At 52.0% G+C, this 15,626-nt stretch overlaps 1 protein-coding gene across 1 annotated transcript; it reads left to right on the top strand.

Moving 5' to 3' along the window:
• The first annotated feature begins 1,397 nt into the window (after nt 1-1,397).
• Nucleotides 1,398-15,626, top strand: F2 (coagulation factor II, thrombin). The gene is made up of 14 exons (XM_045065944.1): nt 1,398-1,518; nt 1,899-2,062; nt 2,969-2,993; nt 3,222-3,272; nt 4,512-4,617; nt 4,722-4,858; nt 6,451-6,765; nt 7,058-7,186; nt 7,271-7,397; nt 8,213-8,380; nt 8,882-9,055; nt 9,282-9,463; nt 15,180-15,250; nt 15,381-15,626. Exons 1-14 carry the CDS (start codon nt 1,398-1,400, stop codon nt 15,522-15,524), a joined length of 1,914 nt encoding a protein of 637 aa, XP_044921879.1. The 3' UTR covers nt 15,525-15,626.

The following is a 15,626-nucleotide window of genomic DNA, read 5'->3' as shown; positions in this document are numbered from 1 at the left end:
CTTGTACACGAGCGTGTGGAGCAGCACGACGCACGGGAGCCCAAACAGGAAGCTCATCCAGATGCCCATCGCCAGGTAACCAGTGGATAAAACTCAGGCAGTGAAGTCCTGCGCAGCTTTTAAAGGAATGGGCCACTGACCCCCACATGATACACACAATCTAGAAGCCAGACACAAACAAGTATATGGTGTAGGTTTCCACTTCTATGAAGTTCAAAAATAGGCAAAACTGGTCTAGGGCGATGGTGGTTAGAGTCATGGGGATCTTAGGGACAACACGCAGGAGTCTGTTTGGGGCTCAAAATGTTGATCTGGCCGTGGGTACTTGGGCATATGCATAAAAAAATGCGTGTTAAACACAGGATTTGTTTTAACATTATGAAATATAACTTAAACCTTGGTTTAAAAAACATAGAAAAATAAGAATATATAACTATAGAGATATATAGGAACTGGCCACCCAGGAATTAAGCAGATTTGTGGGAGTCCTGAGCCCCAGATCTGTGCGAACCCTCTCCCCGCTCTGCTCACATGGGGTCCTGCCCTGTGATCTTCCCAGACTCTCCACAATGGCCGTCCGGATGGCAGGACGGGAACGGGTGTCCCCTATGTTCCTGCTCTTTGTCCTTCTGTCCTAATTAGACCCAGGACTAATATTTACCTTGTGGAATGCAAACAAAAAATAGGGGAGGGGTGGGAGCAGGGCTGGGCGCGGGGCAGGGCGGGGCCTGCTGGGTCTGTGGCCACTCCAGGCCCCGCCCAGGACGGATAGGCAAGAGAGAGGGAGGGGCCTTGCCTAGAAGACCCGAGGATTTGGGATGGTCCCCGTTCTGGGGCCAGAAGCAGGTCCTAGGAGGTGAGAGAAAATAGACCAGAGGCTCACAGGCCCTGGATCTTGCTCGTCGTCCTGAGCGACCACTACCCATGGACATACCCCACACAGCCTCCTGTCTGTGTGCTGTGATTACATCAACCTCCCCCTTGCTTTACATCCACAGATCCACTGATAAGCACCTACTGCATTTCACAGGCATGACATTCACAGTCTCCTTCAGTCCTCACGACAAAGTACTGTTCCCGTTGTACAGATGAAGAAACTGAGGCTCCCAGAGATCAAAGTAACTGACACCATTAGGACTGGAAGGAGCCCCAGGAAGATCCTGCGACCCCACTAGTCTAAGTTGGCCCACATCTCAGGAGGGAGGGGCTGGATGATGGGGGTCACTTACAATGGCCTTTTCTTTATGATTCCCCCCCAGGCCATCTCTCCCTGGTTCTAAGAAGACCTGACTTCCTGGATGGCGGGGGCAACTGTCTATACACTAGTCTCATGGCCCTGACCTGCTGACCTCTCCCTCTTGGCTGATTTCTTCATGTTAGTTCAACATTAACCCAGAATGGTCAGCACAAGTCCTCAGAGTCCCTGGAGCGGACGCACTATGGCGCACATCCGAGGCCTGTGGGCAGCGGGCTGCCTGGCCCTCGCTGTCCTGTTGAGCCTGGTGCGCAGCCAGCATGGTAAGGGGGCTTGGAGGCTGGGACCGGCTGGCAGGCTGGGATGTGGGCGCATGGGCCGGGGTCTGCTGGCTTGACCGAGAACAACAGGGCCAAGGCCCAGGTGGGTTTCAGCCTACAATACACGACCTCGGGAAGCAGTCGGGTGCTCAGGTCTGGATGGACCGGGACTTCTTCTCTCCTGCCATATGGGGAGCGGAGCGGGCTCTCTAGGGAATGGAGGGGAGCTAGGGGGCTACTGTGGGCAGCCGTTTGGGCCCCGCCACCATCCCAGGCAGCTCCGTTAGGAAGCCAGGAGGGCAGGCTAGGCGGGCTTCGTGCCCCCACGGTGGCCACGACTGCCTGGCTTCTGGAGGCCACTGTCCCACGCCCTCCTACTGCAGTGTTCCTGGCCCCTCAGCAAGCATTGTCGCTGCTCCGGCGGGTCCCACGCGCCAACAGTGGCTTCCTGGAGGAGTTGCGCAAGGGGAACCTGGAGCGAGAGTGTGTGGAGGAGCAGTGCAGCCACGAGGAGGCTTTTGAGGCCCTGGAGTCTGTCACCATCACGGTGAGGGGTGGGCTCTGCAGCGCTGGGTCAGGTCGAGGTGGGGGTGGTGGGTGAGTTCCCTCCAGGTGGGCCCTCTCTAGGACCACAGAAGGGCAGGGGAGTCCTAGCTATTCAGCTGTTGGTGACAATGTCCCCTTGGGCCTCATTTCACTGGGCTGCCAAGATGAGTGACCTCAGCCAGTCTTCTTCTTCTTTTTTTTTTTTTTTTTAAGATTTTATTTATTTGACAGAGAGAGAGATAGCCAGAGAGGGAACCAAGCAGGGGGAGCAGGAGAGAGAGAAGCAGGTTCCCCGCTGAGCAGGGAGCCCGATGTGGGGCTCAACCCCAGGACCCCGGGATCATGACCTGAGCTGAAGGCAGATGCTTAACAACTGAGCCACCCAGGTGTCCTCTCAGCCATTCTTGAAGGTCCTGACCCCTGGGCTGTGTCAAGGTCCGGCAGCCTAGTGAGGCTCCAGGCCATTGGGGGCCCCTCTGTCTTCTGATATCTGTCGGCACTGAGGTTTCCGGAGGCCCCGGCCCGCATGGCCGCTCAGCTTCAGCCCTGATGCTACTGTGGGGTGTGGGACTTCGGCGAGACCTCAGGGTGCCGGGAGCTCTGTGCGGCCTTTCCCTTCCTCAGGGCTCTGCCTGGGCGCCCCCGCGCCCCCTTCTCCGGCCTAGCCCATCTGTGGGAACATTTTGGTCTTGGTTGGCAGGGGGGCTCCCCTCTCCTCAAATCCTCCTCTCCCCAGTGGGCTTGGGCTTCTGGAAACAAAAGTAAGAAACTACCACAAACCTCCCCAGACCTCCTGCATGACCAGGGTAAGGGAAAGAGGAAAGTATGAGGAGAAGAGATAAAGTCTACTGAAAAAATGAAACGAAACAGGACATGCCACAGCCTCATACCAGCTCTTCTTTTTCAGGAGGTGTTCTGGAGCAAGTACATAGGTGAGTGCTCCTGGAAGGGGTTCCTGGGCACCCCAGTGAGAGAATGTTCTACTCTGGAGAATCTTCTGGTCCATCTAGGGATCCATTTCTCCACCCATGCCCCTTTCGCCCCTCCCCCCTCCCTCGGTTCCTTCCATCCTCTCTCTACCTCTCTGTCTCCGCCCATCCTTGACTTCAATCCCTCCTGTCCCTACCCCAATCTCAAAAGTGTTTCTGGGTCTTTTTCAGCTTGTGAGTCGGTGAGGAAACCTCGAGAAAAGCTCATTGAATGTCTGGATGGTGAGGAGCCGAGGCGGGGGGGTGGGGGCCCGGGTGGGAGCCGGCAGGCTGGGAGAAGAGCCGTGTGGGGTGGGCCAGGAAGTGCGGCCCAGTGCCTGACCTTGACGTACGGTTTCTGAAGTCAAGGACAAATCTTTGCATCGGGCTCTGTGCCTGGCAGTGAGGAAGAGGATTCCTGATGGAGGAACAAATGCATGAATGGATGAGGAAGTCATTCTCATGCGAGCCCCTGCCAGTCTGTCCTCCCTGCCTCCAGGGAAGAGCCCTGATGAGGTCACATTCATTCTCCAGAACCTTGTGTGACTCCCCATTGCCTCCAGAATAAAGCACAAGCTTCTGGGCCTGGCAAACTTGGCAGGTTCTGGTCTTAACCTTCCCTTCTGGCCTTATCTTCCGTTGCACCAACCATGGGCCCAGACCTCCAGCTCCGCTGACCTCAAGCACTTCTCTGAACAGGCCGGTTCGCATCTACCTCCTGGCCTTTGCTTTCATTGTCACCTTCCCCTGGAGCAGCTATCACCATTTCCTGCAAACTTCCCTGTCCTTTAAGGTCTAGCTCAAACGCCACCACCTGGCTGAACCTGCCAGGGGTCTCCCCCCTCCTCCCCAGTCTTCTGACTACAACTTTAATATAACACTCAAGACCCCAGCTCTTGATAACTCTTTAGCCACCGGCCGTGCTTTAATTTGTTAAATAACCTCTCCAACAGACATTTTACTCAGCCCTTGCTATGTACCAGGCACTATGTGTCAGGTGCTGGGCATTTTAAGAGAATGAAGGAGCTCCCCCATCTCATAAGGAAACAAAAATGCGAAATAGCCACTGTGATCGCTGGAAAAGCTGTGTTGCAAAGGCCCTGACCTGAGGAGCTCTGGTGACAAGACAGGCAGACCAGGGTCGGATTAGAAGGACCTTGTTTGCTTTGTCATCCCACTGGCCACGAGGAGCCCCGACTCTAAGCTTCATGAGGGCAGGGAGCTACCTTGACTCTGTTTATTCATTGCTATGTCCTTAGTGCCTGGCCCCCGGTTGTCACGTGGACGGTAGGCATCAGTGAGCTTTAGTGAGCGCTGTGAGGTAGACTGGTGGACGGCCGGGTGCAGAGGTGGTAGCTGAGGCTACGCGGGTTGAGGGTCACGGAGCAGAGGCAGCCTGGTGGAGGCAGACAGACAGGGCTCTGCTAAGTGAGAGAGGGGACAGAGCCGCAGGGCGAGAGACCGAGGCTGGGATCTCTGCAGGCAGCTGTGCGGAAGGTCTGGGTATGAACTACCGGGGGAACGTGAGCGTCACCCGCTCAGGCATCGAGTGTCAGCTCTGGAGGAGTCGCTACCCACATAAGCCTGAGTGAGTGACAGGCCGGCCCGATGGCCAGCGGGGGGCAGAGAGTGTGTGGCTGGGAGACCCCAGCTGGAGACTCTCAGCTGCTGCTGAGCAATTTCCTATTCCAGCATCAACTCTACCACCCATCCGGGGGCCGACCTGCAGGAGAACTTCTGCCGTAACCCGGACGGCAGCACCAGTGGGCCCTGGTGCTACACCACAGATCCCACTGTTCGGATGGAGGAGTGCAGCGTCCCTGTCTGCGGTGAGCTGGGGAGGGCCGGGCGGTCTGTGGCCAAGGTCAGGGGTCTCCAGAGGGCCTGGCAACCTGGGACTGGAAGCCAGATCCCGGCTACCTTCAAGCATGAGTTAGTCATTTCAGCATATTTGGGCCCATGGGGCAGTGATGGCAGGAGACCTGCGAGAGCTGCGCCCTGCTGCCTCCCCAGTCTTTGCTTCTTTGTTTCTGGTGTTGTTTTTTTTTTTTTTTTTTTTTAAGATTTTATTTATTTATTTACAGAGAGAGACACAGTGAGAGAGAGAGCACAAGCAGGGGGAGTGGGAGAGGGAGAAGCAGGCTTTCTGCTGAGCATGGAGCCCGATGAGGGGCTCGATCCCAGGACCCTGGGATCATGACCTGAGCCAAAAGCAGATGCTTACTGACTGAGCCACCCAGGCGCCTCTTTGCTTCCTTGTGACCCAAGCTGTGGCTCATTCCAAATATGCTTTCCTTCCTGCTGGAGGCCCTCTTCCCTCCAGGAAGCCCTCCCCTAACCATTTCAGGGCACGTGCTCTTTTCTGAGCACCGCAGAACAAAGCTCATAGTGCCCGGCCCCGCGTGATGCTGTCCTTGTTCTTTCGCATGATGCGCCCGTGAGCTCTGGCCACAACAATGCTGCGAAACCCACAAAATCACAAACCACCCCAAAAGCTCAGGGCCCTACACCCATAAGCATTTCTTTCTTGTGTCTGAGGGCCGGCTCGGGCAGCTGAGCTGCTGTGCTTTCCTGTGTCTGCGGTGGCTGCTAATGTGGGCTGAGCTTGGCTGCTGGTTCTGCTTCCACCAAAAGGGGTCCCGCTGAGATGGCTCCCCATGTGGGCTGGGTCCCGGTCTGCTCCCCATTACTCATCCTGGGGCTGAGGCTGAAAGGCACCGTCTCCCAGGGGGATGGCAGAGGCCAAAAAAACTATACAGAAACACACAGTGTGTCTCAAGGCCTAGGCTCGGAACCGGTGCATCGTTCTGCCCACATTCATTGGCCACGGTGAGCCTCGTGCTCCAGGCCAAAGTCACACCTTTGCCTGCAAAACCACAGGGCAGAGGATGAGGATTGAGGCGGGATAAAGAGTTAGTGCCCGCACTCAACTCACCAAATAGGGGCTGGTGTTCTTTGTCCTCCGTGCATCGCTGTTGTGTCCTGGGACAGGTCTTACAGCAAGTCACCAGTCATGGTAACAAAAGCCCTATACCAAGCCTGCCCACCGCCAATGCCCCGCAGACCCGCAGAAACCCGCTGGGTATGTAGGCAGCCACAGTCCTCACTCCTTTTCCTGCTCTGCCGCTACAGAAATGGACTCCTTCTGTAAAGACTCCGGGCAGTCACTACCAGCAGATTACAGATAGCCCAGGAGGTGAAGCCCAGTTGCTCTTTCTGACTCACGATGCACCAGATATAGCATGTGTTTTAACTCTCTTGACAACCCTGCAAGAACATACGGGTCACCCCTTTTATAGGCAAGTGAGGTCAGAGAGGTCACACAGGAAGAAGGTGTCAAGGCAGGGAGTCAAACCCTGACCCCCTTGCTGCGCGGGGTCCCACCCCACCTACTCTGCTCCCCTGCATCCCCACCCACCAGGCCAGGGGGGCGTCACTGTGCCCATGACCCCGCGCTCCAGAGGCTCCACCGTGAATCTGTCACCCCCATCGGACGCCTGCATCCCTGAGCGTGGCCGGTACTACCAGGGTCGCCAGGCGGTGACCGCGCATGGGTCCCCCTGCCTGGCCTGGGCCAGCAGTCAGGCCAAGGCCCTGAGCAAGGACCAGGACTTCAACCCTGCCGTGCCGCTGGTGGAGAACTTCTGCCGCAACCCGGACGGGGACGAGGAGGGCGCGTGGTGTTACGTGTCGGAGGAGCCCGGTGGCTTCGAGTACTGCGACCTGGACTACTGCGGTGAGGCCGGGTGGCGGGGGCGGGGCCTGGGGCGGGGCCGAGCGGTAAGCACCGCCCCCGGGGGCAGGGAGGCCCCGCCGCTGGGGGGCGCGGTCCGCTGCAGCCCTGTCTCTGGGCGGAGGGGCGGGCCTGGCCCGCAGCGCAGCTGAACCCGCTGCGGCCCGACGCCGAGTTCCAGAGGACGCCTTGCGCTGATCTCTCAGCTAAGGGCCTTCGAGGTCTCCCGGAGGTGGGGAGGGGGGCTGCGCGCGGGTTGGCTCGGCCAGGCCCCAGCCGTGCCTGGTCCCCGCAGAGGAGCCGGTGGAGGAGGTGGATGAGGACGCGCTGTCGGTGGACCCGGACGCGGCTATCGAGGGGCGCACCGGTGAGGGGGAGTTCCAACCCTTCTTCAACGAGAAGACCTTTGGCGCTGGGGAGGCAGGTGAGGTGACGATGGCGGCGGAGGCCGGGGGGGGGGTGGCGAGGAAGGGGACGGGCTGCCCCTCACACCTGGCTTGCTGTGCAGACTGTGGGCTGCGGCCTCTGTTCGAGAAGAAGTTGGTGAAGGACAAAACGGAACACGAGCTTCTGGAATCCTACATCGACGGGCGCATCGTGAAGGGTTGGGACGCGGAGATTGGCCTTGCACCCTGGTGCGTCCTAGGGGCAGCCCCCAGGGTCCCCGCTGGGGCTGCCGTTCTCTCACAGGCCTGGGCTTCCCAGATGATGACAGCCGGCACCCCTCTGAGATTAGGGCTGTTGCTTCTCACATGCAGAAGGCGAAGCTGAGGCCCTGGGAGCTTAAAGGTTCTGACCCCGGAGCTGTGCCAGGCTGTGCAAATTCTGGACTTGGGGAAGCTGGGGAGGGGTGCAGAAAGCAGAAGGCAGTCCCTCCGTGTCATGTGGAGGCCCCGGTTGGCCAGGGCAGCCAGGTCAACCTGGGGTCTGGGCCCAATGGGCATCTCTGTCCAGTGCTTAAACCTGGGACTTTCTTTCTTTCTTTTTAAAAAGATTTTATTTATTTGACAGACAGAGATCACAAGAAGGCTGAGAGGCAGGCAGAGAGAGAGTGGGGGGGGGGGGAAGCAGGCACCCTGCTGAGCAGAGAGCCTGATGTGGAGCTTGATCCCAGGAAACTGAGATCATGACCTGAGCCGAAGGCAGAGGCTTAACCCACTGAGTCACCCACGTGCCCCAAGCTGGGACTTTTTTTTTTTTTTTTTAAAGATTTTATTTGACAGAGAGAAGCACAGTAAGAGAGGGAACATAAGCAGGGAGAGTGGGAGAGGGAGAAGCAGGCTTCCTGGTTAGCAGGGAGCCCGATGAGGGACTCAATCCCAGGACCCTGGGATCATGCCCTGAGTTGCAGGCAGATGCTTAACGACTGAGCTACCAGGCGCCCCCAACCTGGGACGTTCTACTTTAGCGCAGACCCCCAGCTCCTCATGTTTCTCACTCCCCCTCCCAGGCAGGTGATGCTTTTCCGGAAGAGTCCCCAGGAGCTGCTGTGTGGGGCTAGTCTCATCAGTGACCGCTGGGTCCTCACTGCTGCCCACTGTCTCCTGTACCCACCTTGGGACAAGAACTTCACCGAGAATGACCTTCTGGTGCGCATCGGCAAGCACTCCCGCACTAGGTACAGAATGAGGGGGCCCGTGGGTGTCTGTCATGGGTCAGAGTCCTCCAGAGTGACCATGAAGGGTTCTGGTGGCTCTGGGGCCTGTGGGATATGCCTGTACACGGCCCACAGTAGAAAACCCAGCAGACTCTGCTGGAAAGGCCATTTGGCCATGTCTGGACTGAGGCTTGAAGACAGAGTGGGGCTTTGCAGAGAGTGAAGTCCTGTGCGCCTGCTCCAGCTCCTCTGCGGGCACCAGCATGTGGCCCAGGTGTGAGCTCGGAATGGAGGCTGTTTGCATCAGGGTGCCGGCCTGTGTTCTTCCCGCACCTGCTGGGACTCTCTGACTCCGAAGCCCGGAACAGCTTCAGGCCGGGAGACACGGCCAGGGCAGGAGGCAGCCCTTTCCCCTCATAGGTGGCCCAAGGGTCACCCCGATTCCTGGGCCCTGAGCGCAGGCAGGAACTGGCTGCCCCTCACCAGGAGGTTTACCGCTTCCCCATTTCCTTCTTTGCACAGGTATGAGCGAAGCATCGAGAAAATCTCCATGCTGGAAAAGATCTACATCCACCCCAGGTACAACTGGAGGGAGAATCTGGACCGAGACATAGCCCTGCTAAAGCTCAAGAAACCCATCATCTTCAGCGACTACATCCACCCTGTGTGCCTGCCTGACAAGGAAACTGCAATCAGGTGGGTGCTGGAGGGCGTGGGGGATGGGGGCGCCCAGGGCTGTGTTCTGGGCCCAGCGGACCCTCCCCTTTCCAGGCCTCAGGGGCTTGGAGGAAACCCAAAAGTTCTTTTGTGCACCACTGTTTGAGATTCTGGTCTCCAAGGGGCAGTGTTGGGGCCGGTTTGCGGGTGGGGGCACTTCCGGAAGGGTTGGTTCTCATGGGGTCCTTCTCCCTTCCCCCCAAAGACTGCTCCGCGCCGGATACAAAGGTCGGGTGACCGGCTGGGGCAACCTGAAGGAGATGTGGACGTCCAGCGTCACCGAGGTGCAGCCCAGCGTCCTGCAGGTGGTGAACCTGCCCATCGTGGAGCGGCCCGTGTGCAGGGCCTCCACTCGGATCCGCATCACCGACAACATGTTCTGTGCCGGCAAGTGCCCCGGGCGCGTCTGGGCCTCCACTGGGGGCGCGGGGGCGCTGGAGACATGGGAAGGTCACAGACCTAGTCAGGTCCTGGATCTGGGCACTGATAAGTCAAATGGCTTTGGGCAAAGTTGCATAAACTTTTGGAGGCTCAGTTTCTTCATCTGTGAGATGGGAATGCAAGTCTCTGTCCCATAAGGTTGTAGGAGGGCTAAATGAGGTAGTAGATCTAGTAAGGTGCTACGTATGGTGCTAGTCACTGGCTACATCGTCCATCTGTGGGAGTCCAGATACCAGCATGAGGCTGTGGGTGGGGGCAAAGCCTTGTTCCTTCAGTCATTCAGCAAATACTTTTTGCATGCCTGTTGTGATCAGTATTTACAAGGACCCAAACATAATGCCTGTGTCCTCACAGAGCTTCCTACCTAGGAGGGAGTGTCCATAAGCAGATGTAGACTCTAGCAGGAAGAAAATTGAAGCAGAGTAAGGGAGAGAGAGCTGGGGACAGGGCAGTCCAAATAGAGTGGTTGGACAAGCCTAGAGATGGTCTCTCTGAGAAGAGACGTGAAGAAGTGAGCAGTCTAGGGCAAGTGCCTTCCAGGGTGAGGGAGAGCAGATGCAAAGGCCTTGGGGCAGGAGCCTGCTTAGGGTGTCTGAGGAACAGCGAGGAGCCGGTGTGGCTGGAGTGCAGTAAGCACAGGCAGGGCAGCAGTAGATGAGGGGAGGGAGGTGGGCAGGCAGAGGATGGCAGTTAGCTTTGTCCAAATAGCTAACCAGCTGTCCCTACACCATTTTAAAAAAATTGTATCTTTGCCCCAGGTAATTTGATGTTTAAAAAATATTTGACTTTATTTATTTGTTACTTTTATTTTTTTAAAGATTTTATTTATTTGACAGAGAGAGATCACAAGTAGGCAGAGAGGCAGGGGGAGAGAGAGGAGGAAGCAGGCCTGCCGGTAAGCAGAGAGCCTGATGCAGGACTCGATCCCAGGACCCTGGGATCATAACCTGAGCTGAAGGCAGAGGCTCTAACCACTGAGCAACCCAGGTGCCCCTATTTGTTATTTTTAAAAAAGATTTACTTATTTTATTATAGAGAAAGAGAGCAGGAGCAGGGGGAGGGGCAGAGAGAGAGAGAGGGGAGAAGAGAGAGCCCCAAGCAGACTCCGTGCTTAGTGCAGGGCTCTATTGTGTGGGGCTCTATTCCACAACCCTGAGATCACAACCTGAGCTGAGATCAAGAGTCAGATGCTTAACTGAGCCACCTAGGCACCCCTTTAAGATTTTATTTTATTTTTTTAAAAGATTTTATTTATTTCTTTGACAGAGAAAGATCACAAGTAGGCAGAGAGGCAGGCAGAGAGAGAGGGACAAGCCGGCTCCCTGTTGAGCAGAGAGCCTGATTCAAGGCTCGATCCCAGGACCCTGAGATCATGACCTGAGCCGAAGGGAGAGGCTTAACCCACTGAGCCACCCAGGTGCCCCTAAAATTTTATTTTTAAGTAATCGCTACACCTAGCATGGGGCTCAAACCTACCACTCCAAGGTCAAGAGTCACGTGCTCCATTGATTGAGGCGCCAGGCAACCCTGTTTTTTTTTTTTTTTTTAAGTAATCTCTATAACCAATATAGGGCTTGAACTCATGACCCCAAGATCAAGAATCCAGTGCTCTACTGACTGCCCCAGTAATTTGAGATGTCACATTTCTCACATACTAGGCTTCTATTTGTACTTAAGTCCGTTTCTATTAGAAGATACTCCATGTGGTTCTCCTGGTCTGTTGTCTATTCTAGTAAAGCACTGTCTTGTTTTGCTTACAGAGGTTTTAGAGTATGTTTTAGTACCTGGTAGGGTTTGTTGTTTCTTGCAGTTTTTCTTTCCAGTGTTTTCCTGATCATTCTTGCGTGTTTATTTTTCCATATGAACTTGGGTGTCCACTCGTCTAGCTCCATAAATAAAAGCTGATGGATATTTTTGTTGGGAGTGTTAAATTTATGAAGTATTTTGGGAGGACTGACATCTTTTTGATGTTGAGCCATTCTTTTCAAGGACAAGAAATGTCTGCTCATTTGCTCAAGTCTATATTGTATCTTTCTAGGGTACTGCCATATATTATGATTTTTTTCTCCTTACCCCTTTATTTTAAATATTTGTGTTTCTTGAGTAAATTAGTGAGTGGTTCCAAAAGCAAACAAGATATCTAGGAATTTGACTTTTCAGTTAGGCCTGATGCTTTTCAATTCTGTACCTCCTTAATTTCTCCTTTTATCTTGAAAGGTGTTTTCTTCTTTATGCTTTGTTTTAGTTTGTTGTTCTCTTTCTAGCTTTTTGAGCTGATAATTCGGTTAATTTATTTTTGTTCTTTAATTTTTACTGAGTAGGGCTATGCATTTTCCTCTGTTCACAGAAAACACTATGTAGTGTTTTCATTATTGTTTTTTGGAAATTCTGTAATTTCAGTTTGTATTCCTCTTTCACCCAAGAGCTGTTTAGTAGGAAGTTTTTACGTTTCCAGCTTGGAGGGCCCTTTTATGTTTCAATTTTGGTAGTAATTTTGAGTTTTGCCACACTGTGCTCCAAGAGTATTGTTTGTAATATTTCTTTTTTTTTTTTTAAGATTTTATTTATTTATTTGACAGACCAAGATCACAAGTAGGCAGAGAGGCAGGCAGAGAGAGAGGAGGAAGCAGACTCCCTGCCGAGCAGAGAGCCCGATGTGGGGCTCCATCCCAGGACCCTAGGATCATGACCTGAGTCGAAGGCAGAGGCTTTAACCCACTGAGCCACTCAGGTGCCCCTGTTTGTAGTATTTCTACTTTATGAAACTGATTTCTTTTTTTTTGCAAGAGAGCTATTTGACCAATTTTTGTGACTGTTATGTGTATACTGGAGATGTGTAGGTATGTTCTCAGTTATCCATGTGTAAAGGTTGATTCATATCCAGAAAGTATAAAAAAAAAAAAGTACCTTATCACTTGTTATCTAGGTCATTTATTTTTATTTATTTTTAAAGGTTTTATTTTTCAGTAATTTCTACATCCAACATGGGGCTTGACCTCACAACCCCAAGATCAAGAGGCACGTGCTTCACTGACTGAGCCAGCCAGGAGTCCCGGCTTAGGTCATTTATATCCTTATTTATTTTCAGTTCACTTGATCTGTCTTATACCGTGTTCGTGTTAAATTCTGCCAGTGTATTTCTGTCTCCTTGAATTGCTTTATAAATGTGGCTGCTGTGCTGGTCAGTGCAGATATTCATAACTGTTACTCATTCATTGCAAATTGTGGCTTTTAGCGTTAAAAGTGTACTTCTTCACATTATTTTCAATTTCAGGATCACCGTCTCTACTGTGTGGTTTCCATTAACCTGATATACCTTGTCCATCCCATTACTTTTAACCTCTATGAATCACTTTGTTTTGCCTTTTATATCCAGCATAGTTGGGTCTTGCTTTTCACGAGTCAAACTAAAAATCTTTTTCTTTTTTAAAAGGTGAGTTAAGCCCATTCCTATTTATTGTGATTGGATAAGTATTAATTCATATTATTTTGTAATTATGTTTCATCTGCTCTGCTTTTCCCCTGTGCAATCTTTTTTGTGTGTGTGTTTTTAAATATACATATTTAGGAAGGTTTGCATTTTTGTTCCAGTGATTATCTTTTGGGCTCCTACCTTTTTGAAATGCCCATAGTTCCTTCCTTCCTTCTTTCTTTCTTTCTCTTTTTTTAGTAAAGATTTTATTTATTTATTTGTGGGAGAGAGAGTGAGAGCATGAGAGGGGAGAAGGTCAGAGGGAGAAGCAGACTCTCCTTAAAGCTGGGATCCTGAATTGGGACTCAATCCAAAGACTTCAGAATCATGATCTGAGCTGAAGGCAGTTGCTTAACCAACTGAGCCACCCAGGTGCCCAGTTCCTTCTTTTCTTTCTTTCTTTCTTTTTTTTTTTAATAGTTCCTTCTTTTCTTATATGACCTTTAAATTGTTCATTCCCATCTATTGGGTATACAGCAGTCAGGGAGTTTACTTTCCTCTTTCAAGATCTTTGATATTTTTATTTATTTATTTATTTATTTATTTGACAGAGAGAGAGAGATCACAAGTAGGCAGAGAGGCAGGCAGAGAGGGTGGGGGGGGGGGGAGCAGGCTCCCTGCTGAGCAGAGAGCCTGATGTGGGGCTCGATCCCAGGACCCTGAGGTTATGACCTGAGCTGAAGGCAGAGGCTTAACCAACTGAGCCACCCAGGCCCGTGGATTTTGATGTTTTTAGATGCATTTTCTTCTACTTGTCAGAACAGTTAATCAGCCCTTTTGCCGAAGCTTCCATCACTTGTTTGGATGAAGCCTGTCGTTTAGTAGATGCTCCAATAATGGTTACGGGTGTAGACTTTCCTGTTTCCATGTGTTTACAATTGTTCTTCTATTGTCTTGACACCTTAAGCTCTGCTTGGCTGCATATAAAATCCGTGGCTTACATTTCCTTTGATTTTTTTTTTTTTTAAGTATGCCTTTGTTGTTGCTTACTTTGTATGTTGTTTTTGAAAAATCAGATGCTGGAGTCATTCTTTGGAACTTTTAAGATGTTTGGTCTCTTGCTTGGACGCCTTGAGGGCTTTTTCCTTCATCCTGAAGTTTTTCTGAGCTGTCTCAGAGTGGAGAGCTTCGGGCAGTCTGGTCAGCAGCCCAGTGTGGCCCCTTTCAGCATAATACACCCCCAAATCTTATTTTATTTCCGTGAAGTTTTCTTGGCTTTTATCATAAATATTAGTTTTATTCCATAGTTTTATTTTTCTTTTTGCGAGATTCAGATTTCTTCCTTGGGCTGACTTCCATTTCAGCCTCTTTCTGCTTTGCATTTCTTGCTATTGTTTTGTTCATTTATTTCTAATTTTTGGATTTCTGATGCAAGGTGTTTGTTACAGCGTACAAACTGGCTTGAGGAAATTTAATTCGGTTATAGTTTTCTTCTATCTCATGGTGGTGTTTTGGGGGACAATTTTTATTTGCTGAGGAGTTTTTTTTGTATATTTTTGGTTTGTTTGTTTTCCTCTAGTACCTTGGTGTGGATCGATTTAGTTGCCATTCACACGTGTTCAGGGTCATTTACAAGATTCCTATTCAGCCGCACCCACTGCTTTTATCCAGCAGATATTTACAGCCTCATCTCCACATGAGTGTTAACTATTAACATAATTAGTTAATTAAATAATTAAATATATTAAATTGATTTGAAGTTTGGGTGTTCTCTGTATTCCGGTGATGATGAGTGTGTGTGTGTGTGTGTGTGTGTGTGTGTGTGTGGCTTCTGTCGGTCTTCACGTTGTTCCATATTTTTTATGGAGGGTATGAGGGCAGTTTTGGATAAAGGCAACTGCCCTTATCCTCAAGCCACCTGGAGGTCTAAAGTATTTTCTTTTTAACTCCTTTTGCCTGTTGAGTAGCGAATGGATTGTGTGTGTGGGGGGAGGGGCAGAATTCAGGAAACTTGTTCAGGGGAGAGTTACACGTGGTGTGACCGGGGCGGAAGCGGTGAGAAGTGGCCGGTTGGGATGTGGGTCCGAGATGGAGCTGAGAGCCGAGCCGAAGGACCGCGTGTGTGGGGTAAGAGAACGAGGCGTCGAGGAGGACCACAAGGGGTCAAGTGTACACTCGCCAACTCGCTGTCTTCAAGGGGGGGTGTGGGAGAGTGAGCTCTGCGCCTAAACCCTGCTGTTCTCTCTCAAGGTTTCAAGCCCAATGAAGGGAAACGAGGGGACGCTTGTGAAGGCGACAGTGGGGGACCCTTTGTCATGAAGGTAAGCATTGCTGGAGGCTAGGGGGGCCGGGAGGAGTAAGGAGGGACTGTTTTCAGGAATGGTTGCCTGACAGGGTACTGTTGCCATGCTGTGGACTTACCCTCTTGGAAACCCCATATTTCTTCCTCAGAGCCCCTTTAACAACCGCTGGTATCAAATGGGCATCGTCTCATGGGGTGAAGGCTGTGACAGGGATGGAAAATACGGCTTCTACACACACGTGTTCCGCCTGAAGAAGTGGATACAGAAGGTCATCGATCAGTCTGGAAGTTAGGGGGCTGTTCACTACAAAATCATAGAAACCAATCCAGCAGGATTATTTTTGTGGTTTGTTCCTGAAGCTGTATAGTTCCAATAAAAGTGGCTGTCAACAAGC

The sequence above is a fragment of the Mustela putorius genome, unplaced genomic scaffold (genome assembly GCF_011764305.1).
Source record: "Mustela putorius furo isolate JIRA1106 unplaced genomic scaffold, ASM1176430v1.1 tig00003859_pilon_pilon_pilon, whole genome shotgun sequence".
Classification (NCBI taxonomy): domain Eukaryota; kingdom Metazoa; phylum Chordata; class Mammalia; order Carnivora; family Mustelidae; genus Mustela; species Mustela putorius.
Note: the sequence above shows the minus strand (reverse complement) of the source record. Positions and strands in the feature narration are given on the sequence as shown.

Excerpts from the sequence above, each read along its gene's own strand:
- F2 (XM_045065944.1), top strand. The coding sequence starts at position 1,398 with ATGGTCAGCACAAGTCCTCAGAGTCCCTGGAGCGGACGCACTATGGCG. Across the intron at positions 1,519-1,898 it reads CCTGGTGCGCAGCCAGCATG|TGTTCCTGGCCCCTCAGCAA; the intron begins GTAAGGGGGCTT and ends CTCCTACTGCAG. Across the intron at positions 4,618-4,721 it reads CGCTACCCACATAAGCCTGA|CATCAACTCTACCACCCATC; the intron begins GTGAGTGACAGG and ends TTCCTATTCCAG.